At 36.1% G+C, this 24492-nt stretch overlaps 1 protein-coding gene across 1 annotated transcript in view; it reads left to right on the top strand.

Annotated features, from left to right (window-relative positions):
• The window catches only part of LOC117411893 (succinate--CoA ligase [GDP-forming] subunit beta, mitochondrial), an 80303-nt gene extending 56208 nt beyond the window's left edge, over nucleotides 1–24095 (top strand). The window contains exons 10-11 of the mRNA XM_058988616.1: nucleotides 14325–14445; nucleotides 22858–24095. Of these exons, the coding sequence (XP_058844599.1) occupies nucleotides 14325–14445; nucleotides 22858–22973 (237 nt within the window). The 3' untranslated portion in view covers nucleotides 22974–24095. The remainder of the gene's footprint in view (nucleotides 1–14324; nucleotides 14446–22857) is intronic.
• Nucleotides 24096–24492: the final 397 nt, after the last annotated feature.

Genomic DNA, 24492 nt, shown 5'->3' with positions numbered 1-24492 from the left:
TGTCCTGTCTGACCAAGTCAAATCTGACATCTGCAACTGAATACTGAATTATGACTCTCTTCCATCCAGGATTCTGTCCAGAATCTTTACTCGGACTTGAAGTGTAACCTACCGATTTCGAAACTTTGGTGATATACACACATGTTAGAACCAAAACATTTTAGCTCAGAAAGCTATGAGTTATGTCACAGCCAGATTTTTTTTCTTTACTTCCCATTTTTTCTTTACTTTATTTCATCTATAGAGGTGGTACTGCCAAATTGTTTTGTAATATTGGCTTTCACCACAGGAAGACATTCTGTAATGAATATTTCTTAGTGTTAAGCAGCAACTTGTGTATTTGTATTTATTTTTGGTGAACTGAACAATGTACTTCCTGCCCACAGGCTTCTGTAATTTCCATCCAGGTGGGAGCATTTCTCCCCAGTGATGTATTTTGTATGCTAAACCACAATGGCTGCTGTTCATAGAGATTACTGTAACTATAATTGGCTATTCTAAACCTGATTTGCTATGAAACAGTTGTATGATGTATGCATACCTATATAACAGAAACAAGAAGCCACAGGGAATGATGTATTCATTTGGGAAAAAAAAAATATGTGAAATAAACACAAATGTTTTAGATTTGTTTTTACCATGTTTTTCTTTGTTTTAGTTTAAATAATAATAATAAAATAAACGCCATATGCACAGAACAAATCAATCAGGGAATGTGTATTCTTTCCTTGGGCACTTTTACTTGACAATGCCTTTCTTTATACTACTGCCCCAAATATATTCAGGGATGCTGGGACTGGAAATATGCAGCTGTGTTCTACGCAGTAAGTTGTGAAGTCCAGGACGTAGAACACCCTGCATGATTACTGCCTGCTACGTGCTCTCTTTTGCAAGTATATTAGGTTTGCTGACATAATATTGTTAGGATAAAAGAATCACTGATGTAACAAATGGTCATTTAGAGAATTGTGTGCTACATATCACAGGTGCACCTTGCACTGTAAAATAACAGCTGTTAAAGTAATTCAATCAAGTTTTGAGTCGATTTATTTTTATGCTTGTTGTTGACACCACATACTGTGTCACTTTGTGACATAAAAAACGTGTTGTGTGAATCTGTGAACCTTCTTGTTATACCTAAGAGAGAGTAGGGTTTTGAACAAATGTAATAAGCCAACACTTGTAAAACCAAAATGTTTACACAGTTTGTGGGTTTGTAAACCTTACCCAGAGTTTCCGAGTGTCAGTTAATAGTGCCTTTACAATTACATTTTTTTCAATGCCCGTCACCACCTGTCTGCCACCGAGTACTGATACTTACATTTTAAGTATATCAGTGATTAGACTGTCAGTCACAGCTCTGAAGAACCTGAAACATTCTGAGATTGATGTTTGACAGAATAATTAGAAAACTGTCACACTGTAATCACTGGGATTTGTGTTCAAGAAGGGTTCTTACACCAAATGCGTCCTGTCAAAAGCTTGAGGGTTAAATGTTCACCTGGACAAATATTGGATGGCAGGAAAGAAAATGAATTGAAACTTGCTATGAAAGAGTATCCCTGACTGCTTCCAGTTCAGTAAATTACTAATCCGTTTACCCTTTACTGAGTCCTTGTGGGTCTCTTAATAAGTGACTTAATTAAGCAAATACATTCAGAGGGCTGTGGCACATACTGTAGGGTTTAATGATGTTTTACCAAAGTTACCAAATAGCATGTGAGAAAGACTGGAAAGGGGGTTTGTAACTTTTCCTATTAAAATGTAATGTTTATTTTTCAGTCATTATTTGCAGTTTCGTTATTTATTTTTCCTCCGTAACTATAAATAACGAAGAATGAAATGAACTAGTTTTTGTCAACTGTTCCTCGGTCTTTCTTCTGTCGTCTGCTACAGTAAGTCATGTACTGTATTACACAATGTGGCGGCACAGTGTTGAGAATCAAATGATTTTAGTGCTATATGTAACTGTAATTGGCAATTGTTCCACAGCACTGCAGAACTCGTCATTCTATCTACCCTGGGAAAAGAGAGTCATTTAATTGTGTTTTAGCCGACTTACATTTTCTAAAGGTGTAATTTATTTTGAATGGCAAGCTCCAAGTTGCAGCACATTCACTGCAATAAAGCTGTCGTGTAAACATGTTACAGTTTGTGTTACCGTATGTTTGGTCTCAATCAAGAGGATATCAAAAGGGGGACACATCTACTTGTTTAAACATCGCTTTGCTATGTGAAATTGTTACATTATTGAATTCAAAGTGTTGAACATGAGGATTTTTTTTTTTTTTTTTTCATTGTGGTCTGCTATTTCAAGACAGTAGAACAATTCGTTTTTCAGTAGCTTTGGGATCAATTATGTTTAGATCAAATTGGTAGGTTTGAAATTGAAATCCAGGCCAATACTTAATACAGCTGTCTAGTACTGTAGTATCAGTATTGAGATACACATTAAACAACTGTCATGTATGAGTCCAAGGACCAGAAGTAAGCGATGCAGTTAAAGACCATCTATTTCCTCTTGTAGACAAACATAATTCTTAGGACTGCTGCGACTAGTGAGATGTTCCAGGACTGTGATATTGTTGCAGACATTTACATTGAGGCATAGCTTTATTTAATGTCAATTGCTGGTTTATCGTAGCCCTGTACAGTATTTGTTGATGCTTGCAGGTGGATAGAGAGAGATTCCTGCCCCAGCTATTTTAAAAGTCCTTAGTGAACTGTGACAGTTGCATCCAGGTGCCTGTCTTCAAAAAAAAAAAAAAAAACACACATTTAATGAATCCAGGGAGAGTAATTGTACCAGCCTTGTATTACATGAGTAAATACAGCTGAGTTAGCATGTACTTTGAGCTGGGACTACTCGTCACTTGTTTATGTAAAACAGTAAAGTTTGATTTAATGTTTTAAGTGAAACACAGTCTTATTTAAAATGTTATTTTCAAGTTGCTCTTTATAGTAGTTAGCACCCCTCGTATCACTTTTTCATTACTAGTTACCTATTTTGTTTGTTCATGCAAAAGGGGAGAGGGGAGGAATAGAAAATGATACCTAGGAAACAAAAAAAAAAAAAAAAAAACAGATGCCCTTTAAATGGCTCATTGGCTTCCAAGATCAGGTGCAATCTGAATTAAAATCATTTGGATAATTGACCTTCTGTGTGAATAAATTAGAATAAATTAAATTTGATTGGCCATGTAACATTATGAACAAAGTAAAATTTGAGTGTTTTATATTCAACTCTAGTTTGTTATGTTGAGTCTCAGAGGTGATTATGTATTCCATTTAGTGTTTTATAAATTCCTCAAATCTGATAAAATAATTAGTGTAAAGAACGGAAAAGCAGAGTTTTAGAATGCAAGTTTCCTGAGGTGATTGAAAAGTGTTGAGTGCTTGGGAATGCTATTTGAGTAACAGTTTAGTGAATGGTCATACATTTTGTGAGAATGAGTAATACAGATATCTAGTTTTATGAGGGGGGGAAAAACAACTCACAATCTGTATCAAGGCAAATGTAGCATTGTCTTGTTGGACTTCTTTCAGCAATTACTCTTAAAGACACCTTTTGCTATTCTCAGTAAATAGTTTAAGTGTGTTATGCATTAAAAAATATATATATATACACAACCATATAGTGGCATACCTGGGACTGGGTAAGTTATCATCTGGTTGAGTGTAGTTCACTTTTAATAGACTGAAAGTCAATGGCAAAGAGATTCTACTTGTCATATAATGTTCAATAGTAGAACATGTTTATCAAAAGTGAAAGCTGCTCTTTTTACTGTCCTGAAAAAGAAAGGCAGAACTGCGTCAGCTGTGGCCTGTCTTGATCTTATAAAAAAAACAAACAAACAAAAAAAAACTGTGTAGAAGGAAAGATAACCCTTAAGCAAAATGTGAAATCCTAGGAGGCACTTGAGAGGTAGCTACTGAATTTACCTTTGAATGTTTTAATCTAATTAATAATCATGGAAACTGAACTGAATGGAAAATGAAAGACTGCAAGTGCAGAAGGAAGAAGGGAATGCAGTGTCATGTAATGAATAATGTAACTTTAAATAACCACTAAACCGAACTACAAAGCCTTGGTGACAATGTTGACGAATTTACAGTTGTCAGTGAATTGCTCCTTAGAAGGCCTTGCTTGAATGGGATGAGGATAAGATATACAAAAACAGTAAGAACCAGAGTCCCTTTCAATAATGACCTCGGTGTACAATAGTTGTCCTTTTACTGTTTGAATAGCCTGCTATTTTAACATAGATAACAATTGTTCTTACAGTAAAGAAAAACTTGCAAGACAATTTCAGTTAATGTTATTCTTTATTTATTGATTTTTTTTTTCTTGGTGTGTAGGTGGAGTAGGCATGGAGATGACAAAGTGCTAGTTCGGTCTAAAGCAATATAAAACAGTGTGACTTTGAATGTACTTCATTAGAAATCTGTGAAGCTCTTTTGTATTGCCGACATGATTTCTGGAAATTAATAGTTCTTCAGTGGAAAAAAAAAGCTTTACTCCCCCTTGATGGGCAAGTAAAGGCAGCTGACACAGTTCATATCCTTGTGGTGCCCTACAAGACATGCAGACCTTGATGCAGCATGAACCACTTGAGTGTCATTCATTCAGTCTTGTGTGTTTGTGATGCACTCCATCTTCTTAATTTAGGGTGTTTTTGTTTCTAGTTGATTAATTCCTTTACTTCCGCTACAAATGAAATGCATTTACAAGTTGTAACCAGAATGGAACACCTGAAGGGAGGTTGAACTTAATGAATATCATCAAATCAGACACTTGCATGGTACAGTGTTCAAGTAATTTCATGGCAGTCTTCAAAAGCCACCTTGAATACATGTCTTCTGTACAGCAAGACTCCCATTGTATACCAATGTGAGCCATTCCAGGTTTTACTTTGAGCTAAATTAGACCCATCTGAGCTTATTATGAAGAATTAAGCTTATGGTAAAAGCCTGGATAAAACAGTTATACAAGGGGAGTTTTTTTTTTTTTTTCCATCCACTTGTACTTTTAAATGGAATGAATTGTGAGTCTGCAATGGAAAGTGTTTACAATGAAAGCCACTTCATTGGGTGATGAGTATTCACATTTAGATGCACTGTTATACAGAGGAGCTCACCCACTTTACCTATTTTGTGATTGACTGCAGATGATGGAAGCACACCTTGAGACAATAGGTGGGCATTTAATGGAATAACACAGTTACATGACCTTTGACCAGTACTGGAGTCTTGGTGGTCATTGTCTGCTGCCTCCTGATGCAAGGTTTATATTTTATTGTAGTACAAGCTTAGGGGTCCAAAGTGATTTCTTAGTCACTGGTTTTGTGAGTCAAATGGATGAGCCATCGTAGGTTCTGCCATTTTTTTAATGATGCACCTGCATTTAACATATTTTCTTGCCATTGTTATCAACAGGAAGGCAGCATTGGCAGAAATGTAAGGCCACGCTGTGTAGAGGTTTCTCTCTTGCAGCTGATCTGAGACATAATGCTTCATCTTTCTTACTTTCAGCAAGGAAGAGCTGTCATGCTTCAACAGGCTGGATAATTATTTCTCTCTTATCCCCTCTTCCAGGCCAAATCAAAAGTTTCAACAAAAAGCTGGGGCCTTTCCTCACTTTGAAAGCATGTGTGCTGTTAGAATTTGAAATATATCTCAAAAAACATAAGAGATGTGATAAGATTCTGTGGGGGGCAGTTGGGGGGGGGGGCGAGCTAGGAACAGTTTTTATTGAGTAATAAAAACTTTTGCATCATCTATAGGTTTAGGATTGAGACAATACTAATAATAATAATATGAACATAATTTTGATCTTTTATTTAATATCATGTAATCAACGAAACCTCAAAATGATATCGCAAAAGTCTGCCGTAAACCATAATACTAGTACAGTATTTCATGATAGATTTCGAAATGTCATATTTTTCAATTTTTGTCAGTTTTTCGTTAACTATATGGCGAACTACCAAGCAGTATCCAATTCAATATGTTAATGTAACATTCGTCATCAGGTTTCATTCGACTTTATGAAGCAAAATGAGTTAATTCTATAGGGTGCAGACCACATATACATAAAGACATGGGGCATCTCGTAACCTGTGTTTATGAGGCATGAATATTAGACTGGAATGCATCTGCTTTTTCTAAGAGCTGATCTTAACCCTTGACCTGTATCGCTTTCTTCTAACCATTTGTAGTAAATACAGGATTAGCATTCTAGAAAGTGAATACTTTAACTGAAGCCTGCAATTAATAGATAAACTTGAACAATGCTTTTAATAGGCCATGGAGCGTGTGCATTTAATGCCTTAGCAAATTGTATTAGTTATTACAAAGGATACATGAATTTTGAGACAGATTACAAACATGCGTCAAGGGTATGGTATTGTTAAGCGTGAATGGCAGCAGTAAATGTGTACTTGGACGATAATTCAGATAGTCATTCATAGGCATCACTGTAAAATAAAAGACAAGTTTTTATTTCCTATTGTTTTGACTAGATAGGGAAATGATTAATTACATTGCTGTGCTGCTCCATGGCGACTTCTCAGTAAACATATTTAGTGCTGAGAATGGTTGCTTGGAAATTACTGACTATTACAACCTTCTCCGTTTTTTCTTTAACAAAGAAAATGTAATGCATCACATTACTTCCATTGTGATGCAGATTGTCCTTTCATCTGTAGAGTGTAGTAGATTATAATAGTTTTTGAACATTTTAATTGTACGAGTGCTGCAATCTGAGCTTGCCTTTGATGTTTGCATTTTTAATCACAGCTTTCACATCTCTACAGAAGGATTTATCTTCGGTTGATTCTTTTGCTCCTAACCTGGAAGCACTTGAATTCCAGACCTCCAACTTTAATATGCAAGTGTCCTTTTCTAAACACACATTGTATAAATCCTTTACTATTTTTTAAAGATTGAAGACTAAATACCCCCCCCCCCCCCCTTCCCCAACTGCACTCTTGTTTGAGTGTTGTTGTTCCTCTGCATTTCAGATGCAGTTTGGATTTAAAGTATTTCTACTGGATATTAAAAGCAGGTCTCCAATAACAATGAAACTGTGTGAATGTATAAATAAGTGCACTTTGTGATTGCAGATGTGTACTTGCTGTGATGATATTCACTGTCCATCACACTAGCGGCATTTGCCTACAGGTTTTCAGATTTGCTTGTGCCAGTATTCTCTGGTGCCATTATTCTCTGTCTGAACAGACATACATTATTTCAGATGTCAATACCTGAAACTGGTTAATACATAAGACAATGGGAGCGACATGACTGAGTTTTTAATTTTTCACCCATTGTAAAAGTGATTTATAGAAGCGTTCAGACAATTCTTTCTGAAGGACCATTTAAATATTGTATAGAGTAGTGCTTTATTTTCTTGATGGGGGGGTTCAATCTGTTCCAGTGTTAAAATAACCTTCAGCTTCTTTGTGTTTGTGTTATAGTTCTGGTGCTTCACTTCAGGTTTTTTTTTATGACAAGAAAAGTGACACTGTGGTACAAAATAGTAATCTAGCCAGGACTATACAAGAATTGTTGTTTTAGAAGCACATGGGAATTCTTGTCAGTTTTTACACAGTAAAAAGTGAAGGACTCCCAAGACTGTTAGCAGGGTGGCAGGTGAATGTCTGTTGTTTCAGTGGTGCATCATTCCTCCTAAGGTCATATGCAACAGATAATGCTACTTATGGGAAAACATGATTCACGGGTAGTCTTACAGCTGCTGGTTAGGGGAGGGGGGAGTGAACTTATTTACCATGTGAGCAAGTGTGAGATACATTTTTGATTGATGGTAAATTACTGGTGTCTTCAGGGACATGCTTTGCATCTGATGTAGTTGGCGTTCAATTATTGTAACTTTTTTGTCATCTGTTTTTACAGTAAATGTACCAATTACTAAGAAGATCCTACACATTCTAGATGCAAAATAATTATTCTGTACTATATATATGTGTAACATGCACACTTTTAGTATTTTACTTTAGGCCACTCTGTGAAAAGGCCTTGCTGTTTATACATATTTACAAGGCATATGTTATTCTGAAGTTTATGGTAAAGTACAAATGATTTCTCCATGCAGTGTTTTCTGTAATTACCGTTGATCTTGCTTCATTATAGTTTATATGGAGTGTTGTTAATATTTATTTTATGGAATTTCAATATTCTTTTCCTTCAAATCAATCCCATTCATTTTGTGCATAACACTGTATCTCTGTAATTCCAATTGAAGTTTCCGTTAAGTTAATTGAAATGTTGGATATCAATATGTTTCCCCTAACATTTCATATTCAGGAATATAAATCGCTTGCAGTGTTACTGGATAGTTAAAGATGTTTAAAACCATTGTCATAGATGGCCTTTGTATTCCCTACCATATCCCCTCTAGTTTTCCTAATGTAAAACTAGAAACAACAAATATTTGCACAAAACACACCCTCGCAATTTAAATGAACTATAATTACTTATATTGACAGCTAGTTTCGCAGACCACGATTAGCATTCATCTCAAAACGAATTTTACCTTAGATAAGTTTGTCCAAGATTAGTGGTAATCAGGGTTTGTGAAACAGAAAACAGTATCTGTAAAAGCTGAAAATAGAAATCAATGAAATTTGCGATTGAAGAAGTAGACATTTAGGGTTGACAGTATGCCTTAAATATGGCTCTTCGGTCACTGCTCCTGCATGTTGATCTGTTCTGCCCTCTAGTGGATATGTATGGGAACCAAATAAAGACTACAGCAGGCATGAAAAAAGCTGCTTTTGAGTGAAATATGCCTGTCTTGTTTTAGTTACCATTAGTATAAGACTTACATCCTAAGTATAATGTTTAAATGTGTAAGACAAAGCATGCCCATGTTTTATTTTTTTCCTGTTATGAGGATATAAATGAATATTGTTGACTGATGTTAAAGCTGCACAGAATTATCAATACAATATTTAATAGGGTTTCTAAAGAGTGTACATAATGTATCATTGTGGTACCATTAAATCGAGGGTTTATTACAGTATATATATAAAAAAAATGTGCACCTTCTAATCTAAAATTACAGTTGCCTTTTCTTATCTTCCTACTTAGTGGTAATGAAATACTTTGCAAAGCGACTCCTAATTTGACTGCTGAAATTGTTCTGCAAAGCATAACACTTTAATTTGAACATGATTGAAAAGGCAAAAGTAGGTTTCCTTTCCTATAAGAAGAAGGTCAATCAATCCACTCTGGTACTTTGTGGTAAGGGTTTTGTCAGATTTTAATCACTGTAAGCCTCGGAAGAGTTATTTGCCGATGTTGCTTTTTAATTCGCAGCAGACAGGGTTTAGTGACATTTGCTGAGGAGCTTGTTTCTGGAGACTAAACGGATCAGGCCTCGGAGCAGCGGATTACATCAGGGTCAGCCACTGATATCAGTGATTTTAAGAACATGGTCCATTGCGAGACTATGATTGCAGCCTGAAAATGAATCCCTCAGATTTCTTTCTCCATTGGCCGTAAGATTAGATAATGTTAATATGGGCTAGATTTGAAGTTTTTAGTTACAGTCGGGTTAGTAAAAGCTTTGATTGTCAGACTCTTAAAACAAGTGTTATTAGATTCTGTTACTGTCTGTCATGTGCTTGAGCATATGCTTTGAGCTGAAAATACATTTACAGTTTTAAGCTGTTCATGCTTGGAATTGAATTCATTATGTACTGATATATCAAATTGGTTGTAGTGCGCAATAGTGTATTTCATGTTATTAGTCTTTGATCATACTCTGTTTTTTTGAAGGATCAGTGGAATATGTACCGATGTCACTGAAATAATTTGAAAACCACTCACTAGCTCAAATGCTTATTCAAGTAGTTAAAATAATACAGAAAAAGAAAACTAAAGTCACTGATACATGAAGGATTCACTGTGACATTGCCTTCATTTCATTTTAGTCAAAAACATCAATATGTATTCAATAAGTTTTTGCTTTGTCTGAACATTTTTGCATTAAGATTGATAAAACATAGTGGACCAAGAAACCTTATTGTGATGGTGTCTTTATAAAGATCAGAAGTAATCTTTACTGTCATTAAACTAGGATCTATCAAAGCTTATGCTCATCTCAATCAATGACAACGGAAGGAATAGAACAGTTGACAGAAGCCAATAGGCACAACGACTTTGAACCTTGCTGAATTCTATTACTGTACCTTTCCCAGATGAGAATCAACAGAAAGACAATCAACTCTTGTGTATAAAGAACAAGAGAAGAGTTCAATAAATACACAGAAACTAAAAATCTATATTAATATTCTGACATATTTGAAAATGTGAGGTCACGATGAATAACAGGATGCAAGCACTGTTTAATTGTGTAACGATTCTTATAAATATAACTTGTGACATGTCGCTGAGGTAAAGCAGCTGATATCATTCATGACAGTGATGAAGGTGATTCTTTCTTTAAACCTTTGTCATTTGTCTTGAGTTCTGACAGGTGAAATGGAATAACACACGACTGTGTTAAAAGTAACCTACAAACTCTGTATTTCAGCACCAGTCCTGTATAAAGGGCAGACAATGTCAAAATTCATCCAGAATATTGTAGCAACACATTTTGTTTTTTGTTTTTTGCTTTTACAGGTTACTTTAAAGGGTACATAAGGACCTTTTTATTTTATTGTGTTACATGTTCCCATGTGTTACTACAACTGTTTACGTAAGGTGTGTGTATTGTTTAAATTATTATTATTTTTTTACATTTTGACCACTTTTTAAACTTTTAAATTGCATTCCCTGCCTCAAGATGGCTTCCCATGTACCCCGTATGGACCTCTCAGAACTACATTTCCCATCATCCTCTAGAGGGAGGGAATGCAATTTAAAAGTTTAAAAAAGTGGTCAAAATGTAAAAAAAAATAAAAAAAAATTAAAACAATACACACACCTTATGTACACAGTTGTAGCAACACATGGGAACATGTAACACAATAAAATAAAAAGGTCCTTATGTACCCTTTAATATTCTCTCAAATCACGGTATTGATAAAGGATTGTTCAGCCATTTAAAGGTAGCACTGAGAGACCCTATTCTGTATTCATGTGGGAGCATTGGAAATGCTGACTATTTTTCCCCTTTTTGTTGACTAAATCCTGTCTACGGTAGGAAATGGACAGTGTAATATATATGATCAATTCAATGACTCTTGTGCAGACAGAACAAAGTTTTGTAGACCTTTCTCAAAGTAGCAGCATTTTTTCTTTATTTTCCTCCCCTGGAAGGCTCAATAGGTCACTCTATATGGATTGTAGACAGCTTGACGTCTGGTTTATCGATTTTATAAATGGATAGTGAGCCCTGTGAAACTTCATTGAATGCAGCATAAGAGCAATGATGGGACAGTGAATTATATCGAGATCAATATCTACCTGGTAATATGATACAAGCTATTGTACCCAAGTAGTTTGTGTCTTTTTTGGATTTTTAGATTGTACAAGTATTTAAAGTCAGATTTGTATGTTCCCACACCGCAGCAGCTCCCCACATCCTCTCAGGAGAATTGAAGGTCAGTGGGTGTCCTCCAATTCCAGCTCCAAGTCATTCAGCTCTCTACACCTGGGAGCTCAACAGCAGATGTTGGCGAGCTACCAGCCCCTGTGAGACAAAGGCCAGCCCTGTAGGTGTCCCCTCAAGTTCACCCAGTGCCTGGCCAGTAGGGGCCACTGTAGCGTGGTGAGGTGAAGCAGTCCTGATTTTTAAGCCCATTCTGTTACACACAAAACTTTACAGTTAAAAGATGACACACTCACTCGACTTGGCTGTATAACATTTAACTTTCCTCAAATACTTTTTTTTTTCTCTAGTAGCCAGGAATAGATTTTATTCAATATTACAGCATACAGTAGCTTTGAAAAGATAAATAGAAATGGTCTGTTTCATAGATATGGATGTAGACTAAATTAAGATGTCCATATGCTTATCTTAAAATCCGCACTCTTCTCCTTAAAAATGTAAACATAATTACTGGCACATGTCTTGTGTAGTGTGTCTGCTGGATTAGCAGAGATTATAAAAAAACATAGGATATTAATCTTTGCTCTGTAGACGACTGCACTCAGTAGTTACAGTATGTGATGGACAGACCTGTGATGTGAACAGCAACCTAGAATTTGTGTCCAAAAAATGCCAAAGGATCAAAACTGTAGACACTGCCAACATACCGTGTATTTTAAATAGCCAGCAGAGGTATAGTAGCATATCAGGATTTTGCAACACAGCCATTGACTCGATTGAGGTGCCTTGTGAGATGTAGCCGTAATACCAATATGTGAGCATTATTTGAAATGATACGTATTCATACATTTTACTGAAGATCCCTTCCAAATGCCAGGAAAATTGGGATCCGCATCTCCATTGCAGTCTGGTAATACTGAGTGAATGCATGTAAAGGAATGCCCCAATATTACAAACATATTTAGGTATTAAACCCTGAACAGAATTCAGTGTTTTTGTACAGTAGATGGTCTAGTTGCTTTTGATATATGTATTGCAGTGTAGCTTGTGCCTTGACTACAGATGAGTTTATCTTTTCTTTTTGCCTGGACTCCAGAATCCTGCTCTCCCCTGTCAGTTGTCAAACCCTTTACTTGTATGCCAAATGCTAAGATAGTAGCTGATAGAAACAGCAGCCTTCCACACTTCGGTATGGTCTGAATTCATGTAAGACAAGAACGAGACAAAGTTTGTCACTGCTGTGTTTCAACTTTCAATGTGGGCATGACTGTAAAGATAATAGAAGTTTTTAACCTGCACACCTACTTTACCCATTAACCCCTCCTGAACCCTGACAGCTGGCCACGTCTACCAGAACAGCTCACACTCCTTTAAAAGGATGCCTGCTAGCTTTGACCCTAGAACCCCATCATGTGCTGATGACCCCATAGCCTCCTGCAATTTAACACACTACATTATATACAGATGAATGATGGCATTCATTTGATATTGTGGTTTTGAAGACACCAGTGTGCATTATAGAAACAGATGATTCCTATTGCAGGGGATATAATGAAGGTCTAGGAAATAGACAATTACAGAAGTTAAAGGTGCTTAACCGCAGATAAGCCTCAGCAGTTCTAACACTTCCAAAAATTAGTCTGATGGTACTTAATTGTCCATCTGTTCAATGTTACATGCAAGAGTGAAGACGTATCAGCTGAGGAGAATGCAGCTGCAGTCATCAATATATTTGAACTGCTCTAAGGAATCGTCTTTTTTTTGTTTTGTTTTTCCACATGCTAATTCATAAACCGACTAATTGTACAATATACAGTTAAGCTCTTTGATAAAACAGTGAGCTGCATTTGGAAAGATATGTTTTTCTTTTCATGACTTTTTTTTTTTTTATCATTTAGTGGTGCAAGGTTCCTCCGGGCGTTTGTTGCCGTCACAGTTTTATATGGGTTAGGGAACGACTATATGAGCAGAATCCAGGTTTTCAGTTTATCTGGTCTTGCAGTTCTTCATGGAGGATTTTGACTTTATTTGTACTGCTCTTCAACACTCCCCTGATACACAATCTGCATGTGTGCTGAATGCTTACCCTACATGGGTCTGCTTTTCATATGCTGCCAAAAGTTCTGCTCTCATTCTATCATCTGCTGACATACTTACGAAGAACTAAGAATATAAAAACCTGATTGCACAGTACAGTGTTATTGGTGCAGATTGCCTCTCTTGACACCTGCAGGAGAGAGAAAATTAAAAGCTCTTAAACTAAGTATGAAGTGGATGGTGTGTTACATTTGCAGTATGAATGAAGCTGCTACCAGTTTTCCAAAATAATATCAGGTGTTATTAATGTGTCTAAATTAATTTCCCAAGCACTTCTTACATAGCTAAAACTGTACAGACGCTTTATGTAATAAAGCATATCTAAAAAATATATACTTTACTATTAGGAACATTTTGCAAAACGGAATTGCATAGTTTTTCTGAATCGAGAAATATGGCAAATATGGCATACAGTAATATCTGTGTCTGACCCTGCAGGAATTTTTAAAGGTAATAACCCTAAATGCCCTGGGAAAATGACACAGAAGCACTGATCACATGAATCTGGAAAACCAAAGCAGAATGTAATTTACTAATATTTAACTCATCATGATGACTTTATTTCAAGGCTAGTCTAGAAGATGCATCTTAAATGTTAACGGCCAATTGCCTCCAACGTCCTACTAAGTTTTCTTGGTAGGTTCTTCATGCTGATTCTTCATGTTTGCGTATCTTGTGGAATTAATCATCTGGCTTTGTCTTCTCTTAGGTTGAGGCAATCCTTGTGAACATTTTCGGTGGAATAGTAAACTGTGCGATCATTGCAAATGGTATCACCAAGGCATGCAGGGAACTTGGGTTGAAGGTGCCATTAGTGGTCAGACTTGAAGGTAAGTGCAAGAATCTGCTCTTTCACTCACCAGCATTTGATGAAACATGTGTTTTCTGGCTACTGGCCCTGTAGATGATGGTGAATTATTTGTAGGATTTGGATGAGACTGTGTCATGTGGATGCTGCTGAAAACATCTACCCAAGTTTTCTATTTGTTATGTATATACAGTGCTTAAAATATTTATATTTGTTTACCTATATATTTGTTGCACAGATTGCAGTCCAGATCTAGAGATGCAGTCCAGTTATCATGTTACAAATGTATCGGTGGTATCTGAACAGGGTTCTGCATGCTTTCACGATTGCTAAAGCATAGAAACCTATATCATTTCAAATGAGAGGGCATACAGAGACAAATTGTCTGCAAATGGGTCTCGGTCATGAGCCAGAGCTTTTAAAAGCCAAAGCTTGGCAGAGATATAGAGGAGTACAGGCACATTCTATAGTAAATACTAATACAATACTATAACTGTTCTTCTGTTTCCTACTGTCAGGAGCAATTGCTCCTTCCAGTACTGTACTAATCACCAGAGAATCTCTCTTCCGGGAGAGCAATGTTTCCTTGATAGTAAAAAAACAAATTACTTTCTAAATGTCAGTACGAAACCTGACATTGGAAATGTCCATTTAATTTCTGGACAAATTATTTCTCAGCAATTGGCACCGACTACTTTCTGTTCTTTAAAACAGTCAAATGTATTTGTATAGTTTTTTTTTTTAGCAAACTTTTGATTCCTAAGATAAGTGCCCCATGTATACTCTACAAATTAGGGCACTGAGATACTAGACTTATACTAGACTTATACTAGACGTATACTGGAGCCAGATAACTAACAATTTAAAATGACAATCCTGTTCTGTCCGATGCAAGGTGGGAAGAATCTGAAGAAGGACGTGGCTGTGTGGATGTTGATGAATGTCTTTTTTTTAAGTAGGTTGTGTGGTTTTCAAGCAGTTGTTAAGACAGGCTTGTTTTCCAAAAGAATTTAAAAAAAAAACCATAGCATTTGCAGAGTGCAAGCCGTTGCCAATCTTAAAGTATTACATTTAAAGGTTAAGATGTGAGGCTAATCAATAAAGTATTTTCTTTCCTCACTTGCAACTGAATCACAACAGCAATATTGGCTATCAGGTTATTCATCTGGAAGTGTTTAATGTCTTTACTACATATTGATTGGTACATGAACCTGTCTGCAAAATGGCAGCTCGTAAGCGCTCAGGATTTTATCAAGGTGGAAGGCTTTACTGGCAGGATAGCCATACACATCCTGTACAGTGAATAAAAACTGAAATGTAATGCCAAAATCCGAGGTTACTGATGTTGTAAATACTTCTCAGGTTTCACAAGTGCAATGCCTTATGGAATTACAGCAAATGAGAAGAGTTTAGTCTGTTACAAACTTCATCAGTCCTCAACTACAGTATTTGGGACAGGTCTTGCTCCAGTCATTATGTGTGCTGTTTGTGAATCAGAAATCACTTTGAATCAATCAAATCTGCTTGGCTGTAAGAAGGATTTCCAGACAAGTCTCTGTGTTCAAGTGATGTAATAATTGCAAGCTGTTCTGCAAGAGGATAAAGGAGGGATTACCCTGCTGTGTGAAAATTGTCTGTTATTAATTACAAACCGCCACTTGGTTCATTTGTACTCACTAGTAAGAATCAGATTACTGTGCTTTAAATCATTTTAGCCTTGCAGCATGTCAGTCAACTCATGTTATATGGTAATTTCATACAAATAACTAATTTTCCAAGCATCCAAAGCATTAACACCCAATCCAAAACTCCTGAGATAAAACTCTTAGTAACAAAATCGGTTATACTGGGCAGACACATGTTTGTGCCCTAAAGATAAGGTGCCCCCTTACGATTTTAAGAATAGTTACAAAATATTTTTGAGGCATATCAGTGAACTAAAAATAAATTGTAACACTACAATCAAGCTACTAAATGAAAAGTCTGAAAACAATTGTGCAAGCAACAAGTTCAGTAAATAGCTTGAGAATTTGGGGCATTAGGTTTCTTTCAGAACATTAAAATTCTCCTAATGGTAGTGGGACTGTATTAACCTGGATGTTTTTTTTGTTTTTTTTTGCTGACGGAATGACATACTGAATGACAGTACTGGAAAACGCCAGTTCTGTATTGTGTTGTATTTTGATGGCATTGCAAGCAGTGAAAAACAACCAACCTACAGTTTGCAACACAAACCTACAGTAATGAAAAAATATATATATATAAAGACTGTATTGCACTTACAATATGAAGAACAAATCCACTTATGAGAGCAGCAGCACTGTGCCTAGTACTTGTTTTTATGTTTTACTTTATCAAATGATACAGTACTGAAACTTTTAACTTTTAACTATTCAGTTTCTTAACAAATTAAAAAATATCAGTAGGCAACTTACACAGTTCAGTACTGTAGTTACTGACTGTAACAAAAAAAACTACAGATGGTACTGACTGTACTGTCATGGAAAGAAAGTTTGGGGAGGGGGGTGGCAGAGCAAACTTCTGTCCCTGCAGCTGAAGCTACCTTTCATGAATGTTAACAAAAGAGACGGTCAACCAATGAGTGTGGAGGAATGACAGCAGATGCCAAGTAACCATATTTTACTATAAAAAGATTGTGGGAACCTGCATCTTTATGAAAAAGACCTATCCAGCAATTCAAAAAATACATCACGCAAGTCAATGTATACGTCTAATTGCATAAGAGGTGTGCTTTTAAGATGTTGGAAGTGATGTGCTCTGTGTCAGCAAAACTGCAAGAGGGATGAGTGCTTGGATATGGAAATATGAGTTTGTTTTATTTGAAAGGATGAGCTTTCCATCTGGTTTGTAATTATTAACTCATGTGCTGTAGTGCTGTCTTCTCAAGTTTCTGTGCGTTGTCTTTAGAGAAATTTTCCAGATATCACCATTTTTTAAAAATGGTTAAAATTGGGTCGCTCTTGAGGTCAATCCATGATGACTTCGAGTCCGCTGACTAAATCATTATGGCTGTAATTGAGGTATCTGTGGGCAAGAGCACAGAGGGTGTTCATTCAGGCTAAAACTGCAAGCCATACATCAAGGAAAAGGGAAGGTGGTGGCACGTTGCCTGTGGGCTTCAAGCTGCTGAAAGTTGAAAAACGTTCGCAGGTAGAGGATTCCCTTTGTCTGAGAAGTCTTTGTGCAGAATACATTTCATTTTTATGAATAAAGTTCTGTTTATCCAAAAGATGAATCGAAAATCATATTCTACTATAGAATTCCAGTTTTGATTTGTAAAGGCAAAATCAAACAAGTGATAGCAGGAATTTCCAATCTACTTCTAACCAGTTATTGATAAAGTGCTCCAGAGACACGCATATTGCTTATACAGGATTTACATAGTTTGAATAAAAAGGAATATGTTGGAATGGAAGAAGTTTTTCATACTGTTTTTTTACTTGTGTGTATGTATGTATATATATATATATATACAGTGCCTTGCGAAAGTATTCGGCCCCCTTGAACTTTGCGACCTTTTGCCACATTTCAGGCTTCAAACATAAAGATATGAAACTGTAATTTTTTGTGAAGAATCAACAACAAGTGGGACACAATCATGAAGTGGAACGAAATTTATTGGATATTTCAAACTTTTTTAACAAATAAAAAACTGAAAAATTGGGCGTGCAAAATTATTCAGCCCCTTTACTTTCAGTGCAGCAAACCCTCTCCAGAAGTTCAGTGAGGATCTCTGAATGATCCAATGTTGACCTAAATGACTAATGATGATAAATAGAATCCACCTGTGTGTAATCAAGTCTCCGTATAAATGCACCTGCACTGTGATAGTCTCAGAGGTCCGTTTAAAGCGCAGAGAGCATCATGAAGAACAAGGAACACACCAGGCAGGTCCGAGATACTGTTGTGGAGAAGTTTAAAGCCGGATTTGGATACAAAAAGATTTCCCAAGCTTTAAACATCCCAAGGAGCACTGTGCAAGCGATAATATTGAAATGGAAGGAGTATCAGACCACTGCAAATCTACCAAGACCTGGCCGTCCCTCTAAACTTTCAGCTCATACAAGGAGAAGACTGATCAGAGATGCAGCCAAGAGGCCCATGATCACTCTGGATGAACTGCAGAGATCTACAGCTGAAGTGGGAGACTCTGTCCATAGGACAACAATCAGTCGTATACTGCACAAATCTGGCCTTTATGGAAGAGTGGCAAGAAGAAAGCCATTTCTTAAAGATATCCATAAAAAGTGTCGTTTACAGTTTGCCACAAGCCACCTGGGAGACACACCAAACATGTGGAAGAAGGTGCTCTGGTCAGATGAAACCAAAATCGAACTTTTTGGCAACAATGCAAAACGTTATGTTTGGTGTAAAAGCAACACAGCTCATCACCCTGAACACACCATCCCCACTGTCAAACATGGTGGTGGCAGCATCATGGTTTGGGCCTGCTTTTCTTCAGCAGGGACAGGGAAGATGGTTAAAATTGATGGGAAGATGGATGGAGCCAAATACAGGACCATTCTGGAAGAAAACCTGATGGAGTCTGCAAAAGACCTGAGACTGGGACGGAGATTTGTCTTCCAACAAGACAATGATCCAAAACATAAAGCAAAATCTACAATGGAATGGTTCACAAATAAACATATCCAGGTGTTAGAATGGCCAAGTCAAAGTCCAGACCTGAATCCAATCGAGAATCTGTGTAAAGAACTGAAAACTGCTGTTCACAAATGCTTTCCATCCAACCTCACTGAGCTCGAGCTGTTTTGCAAGGAGGAATGGGCAAAAATTTCAGTCTCTCGATGTGCAAAACTGATAGAGACATACCCCGAGCGACTTACAGCTGTAATCGCAGCAAAAGGTGGCGCTACAAAGTATTAACTTAAGGGGGCTGAATAATTTTGCACGCCCAATTTTTCAGTTTTTTATTTGTTAAAAAAGTTTGAAATATCCAATAAATTTCGTTCCACTTCATGATTGTGTCCCACTTGTTGATTCTTCACAAAAAATTACAGTTTCATATCTTTATGTTTGAAGCCTGAAATGTGGCAAAAGGTCGCAAAGTTCAAGGGGGCCGAATACTTTCGCAAGGCACTGTATATATATATATATATATATATATATATATATATATATATATATATATATATATATATATAGTTGGACATGTATATAACATGCAATATTATTTAAAAGGAAGATTGCCTAGGTATGTTCAGCTACTGGTTATTCAATTGAAGATTTGGCAATTAAGAAAATGTTGGTCAAAACCTATTTAAAGGCTTTATAAGCATTTTTTAAGCAACATTAGAGGTATCTATTTATAAAGAAGCCAAATACACAGCCTGTATATAAGGCAGGCATCTCTGAATCCTTAACCTAAAAGTAACCATTCTAATCCTTAAGAACAGTATTCAGTATATTCTGTTGGTATTTGCCACCACCCAGTGGTAGGAAGTCAATGGTCTATTGCTGCAGACTTTGCATGTTCTCTTGGAAAAAGAACTCCAGTGCTTGAAATAAATTCTAATATATTACCTTAAGCCTTATTGTTTCAAATTTGCAAAATTGCTATACCGAGGCTACATTTAACATGTAAATTGTGATCTTTGTTCTGAAAATTCAGCCTGCTTCAAAAATCTGCTTTTTAATTTTGCCATTTTGTGGAAGGCTTTGCTTATTAAAATTATGTAAAATGGCATTTGCCGGGAATGTCAATCATTTTTTTTTTTTTTTTTTTCTTTCTTGTACTGTGTATCACATACAGGCTTCATTTCAATCATTTGGTGTGTGCCAAATGATATTAATTCAAAGCTTATGCTTACAGAACATGCCAGTTGCAGATATATTGCTTGTTAACAAAGAATGGCAGCACAGTTTTGATTTATGTAAAATAAAAAAAGTAATCCTCTTTGGAGGAATACATCATGCATTTAGCATTTTAACTTGTGTCATTCAAGTGTGGCCATCACCCAGTCTGAAAAACAGTAAGTTACGGTACCATTACCAACACTGTATATGGTGGGCAGAGTACAAATCTGACAACTGGTGAACCAGCCACATAATTAACATCTTGAAGTGACGAAGGAGGCAGAAAAGTATTGACTTTTTTTAATTTTGAGATCTCAGGTGAGTTTCCATAAATGGTCGTGGTAGATGGTACAAAGAAGTACTGGCAATTGATTATTTCTATGATGTGTCACGTTTTAAAATGCCCCCTTAGTTTCCACTTGCATAACAAAATATGACCTATTAGCAGTCCTTCAGTGCTGGCATTAATCTGATCCCATTTGATACTGTTATTGATTAACGAACCAGGACTCTTGAGAATTTAAATTATTGTACACATAGTTAATTACACTCTGGTGGCAGCCGGACAAAAATATAGCAAAAAGATTGAAGCTTTCATCTGTCTTGAGAATACTGCCGGCTCATGAGACTGCATAAAGTAAAGAAAAAAAATAATAGTAATAATTCCAGAATTGTTCATCTGCATAGATCATTAAATAAAAGCCCTGGTGGTTATTCATTGTTTCATAAGTAGAGAGATTAATTATTTATAACCCAGTAGATTATGCTGTGTTTGCAATGAAAACGATGTAGAACAATGTATCGGTTAAAGATTACAGTAGAAGAATGAATACATTGCTGTGGCCACTTTAACCTTCACTAATGATTTATAATTGTATCTAATAATAATAATAATGAAAACACTTGTTTCATGTACAGTCATAAGACACGTGTGTGTTTATTTTCTGAACCTTTGTTGGCAGTAATGAGTCATATATAAGAAAATGTATGACTATTCAGAGAATAATTAAAACATTTAGGGGTAGATGTACTAAAGTGTTGCTCCTGTCGCAAACAAGTCGGAAGTCTAGAGTGAAATGTACTAAGCATGCGCAATGCTGTTAGCGACTTTTTAGGGAATGCTTTGCGGCAGCAGTTTTTCTTTGTGGTTCAACCTTAGATGAATATGTAATTATGGGCGTTCCTGCATTAATTCGCAAACATTTATAGTGTATAGTCCTACTGTAAAAAATGTACATAATGTAATATGTAGCAAACCCAAAACACATTACTGTTATTTCAGTGCAATGATTTACTATAAATGTATGTGCGTGCGATTTTATTGTACTGTATTGATTTTAAACCCGACACCTCCTTATGTCTGACAAGCATGTCCGGTTTAGCGAGGGGCTACTCTATGATTATGAAAAACTTTTGGGGAAATGAAGACGGAACAGAATGCATTCTACAGATGACGTTTAATTCTTGCACCCTTGCATGTATAGATGTTATCCTTTGGGCACCCTCTGCTGCAGCAAACCACAACTCACTTCCTGCTGTTTATTTGAACAATGTTGCAGGACTCTCACAGTGTATAATGCTAGAGATCTCACTTAGAAAACAACAAATATTTAAATTAGTATATTGCGACTCTCTTCATTAACATAATTTCTCTTAGTTCATACGACAAAATGTATACATTGCGAATTGTCGCAATGAAAATGCAAATTATGGTATGTTTGCGCTGCGACTGGCCCATCTTAGTACATCTACCCCTTATTCTTTTAACCCTTTAAGGTACGTACAAGGTCATAGGTGTCCTACAAATAAAAAGTATGCTGACTTTCTTATTTTTGCAATGAGGTGCAAAAAGCTGGTTTATAATGTAGTGACAGGTTGGATCTGGTCATCCAAATACTCAGTTTCCTCGTGATTCTCGAGTCACTCTCAAATGGATTTTAAGAAGAAACCATTTTTGTGTACCTTAAGGGGTTAATCTGTCTAAACTGTCTGATTTTAATAGAAATAATTTATATATATATATTTTGGCATTAATGTTTTGTTGGAGGAATGAGTTATACATATGTATTGTTCTGTATTTCCGTGTTGACGGTTTATGTTATATATTATAGGTTAAAAACATAAAATCACATTTTGGTCAACCTGTCTCGTTATAGTGCTATCAAACTGATAGGTTGGGAATGTGATTGACAATTGACCATCTCTTTCAATTAATCTATCCTCATTTTATTGTGTGTTTCTCCATTATGAGAACCACTCAGCAGTTTGATGGTGTGAAACTCTTTACTCCCTGCCATGTCTCTTATGATTTACAGTCATCCTTGTGATTGGCAATGTCCTTTTTGGCCAATTTTAGAAAGCCCGCTGCTGGAAATAGAACATGTTATGCTAAACAGGTCATTGTTGTGTGACGGAAATACAAACAATTTCAGCTTCAAACCTACATAATCGAATACATACATACAGCTTCAATATATCATGTAGGGTACATTGCCTTACAGAGTCATTTATGTTTTGCCAAAATGGAGCAAAAAGATAAATCTTGCGATTTGTGTTTCCTTTGTTTTAGAGTATCGGTATTCATTTTTTTCCTCTCTAGGAACCAACGTCCAGGAAGCCCAGCGCATTCTGAGTGAGAGTGGACTGCCGATCACTGCTGCTAGTGACCTAGACGATGCTGCACGGAAGGCAGTGGCCAGTATTACCAGGAAGTAGCTGTGCAGAAGAAGATTGCCTGTGATACCCTCTGTACCTCAAGTGGAAATTCCCACTAGCATCATTGTTCTAATCATATAATCCCTTCCCTATTTTTTTTGTCTGCAAATATTACTTTATAGAAGAAGTGTGCGCATTTAATGCTTAATGTATCCTTCATTTTGTTTTACCAAAAGAATTCTCAACAGCTAAACCACCACTTACTTCCCGAAGTTACTGTAATATTTTAACCAACCAGACCAGGATTTCACATGCCGCACTGTAATACCGTTCGCTCTGTCAAATATTGGTACTTACTCTGTATCGGTCAAATGACATTGTTGGGCACATGAGACAAAGTAAATTCAGCACAGTTAAAGCTGCATAATACATACACATTTTTGTTTTGTTTTCTTTTTCCTAATTTTTAACTATTGTTTTAATATACATGTGTCTTGTTTGTCACTGTGACTAAATCAGTCTAATATTTTCATTGATGGTCTTATAGATGATTGCATTGGAAGAACAGTTACAGTATATCAAGCCCTAATTCATTTTTTACCAAGTTGAATTAAAATCCTTTCACGCTATAATATAATGTTTATCTTTGCGGTCGTAAGTAATTTTCCCATTATTTTCAAATCTTCAACAATAATAGAAGTAACAAGATGCTCTTGCCTTAAAATGGATAAATTGCAATCCTTTATCCAACTTTTTTTAAAAGGAAAGAAACCTTTTTTATAGTCTTCTCTGATTATAAATAAAAAGCTAATATTATAAACGGTTGACAGTCTGTAGTTTAACCTTTTTATTATTAAAGAAAACACTTTATACAACTGAAAAGAAAGTGCCATTTAGATTCCTATTCAGATGTTATCCTTGTATGATGTGGTGCCAATTTAAATCTATGGTCTCATCTTTATTCTCATTGGAGTTTGCCATCTTGATTTGTATTTACACAATGTGTTTTGGGGGGATTTATTTTCCACAATAGCAGTTTAATCCATGGTGTTAACTTTGTATTAATCATGAATGTGTTTTTGAAGTCCATATCACTTAAGGAAAAAGCTAATCATCTTCTGTTATATTTCAAAGAGAAAAATAAAGGACTGAATAATTCAGGAACCTGTTTTGAAAAATAAATGAGACCCAGTTCTGTTATTTGTTGCGTGAATGCTTCACTGGTCTTTCCTGGCTGGTTTTCCATTTATCTCAGGCCGCATGCTGTTCCTTGCAAGTCAATCAGAAGGTAAACCATTTTGATGCGTCTGTCTGCTTGTTTCAAGGAGGGATATTTAACATTTTCTTGTGTACTGGCCATCTGTCAGAGCAGCTCAGAAAAAAAAACAGCAGTTTACACTTCAAAACAATATATTTTTTTGTCAGCTCTACTGCTGTTCTTTAAGAGATAAGTGTCCCTTGAAATGGGTAAAGTGCAACACCTTGAATAATTTGACATTCTTGGGTCCATTTGGGCTAGGTGCAGCTCCTCCAATACATGTAGCAAAATAAATACGGTAAGTGATGTCACTTCCTGTAC

The sequence above is a fragment of the Acipenser ruthenus genome, chromosome 16 (assembly GCF_902713425.1).
Source record: "Acipenser ruthenus chromosome 16, fAciRut3.2 maternal haplotype, whole genome shotgun sequence".
Classification (NCBI taxonomy): domain Eukaryota; kingdom Metazoa; phylum Chordata; class Actinopteri; order Acipenseriformes; family Acipenseridae; genus Acipenser; species Acipenser ruthenus.
The sequence above is the reverse complement of the archived record's forward strand: the minus strand, read 5'-3'. Positions and strand labels throughout refer to the sequence as shown.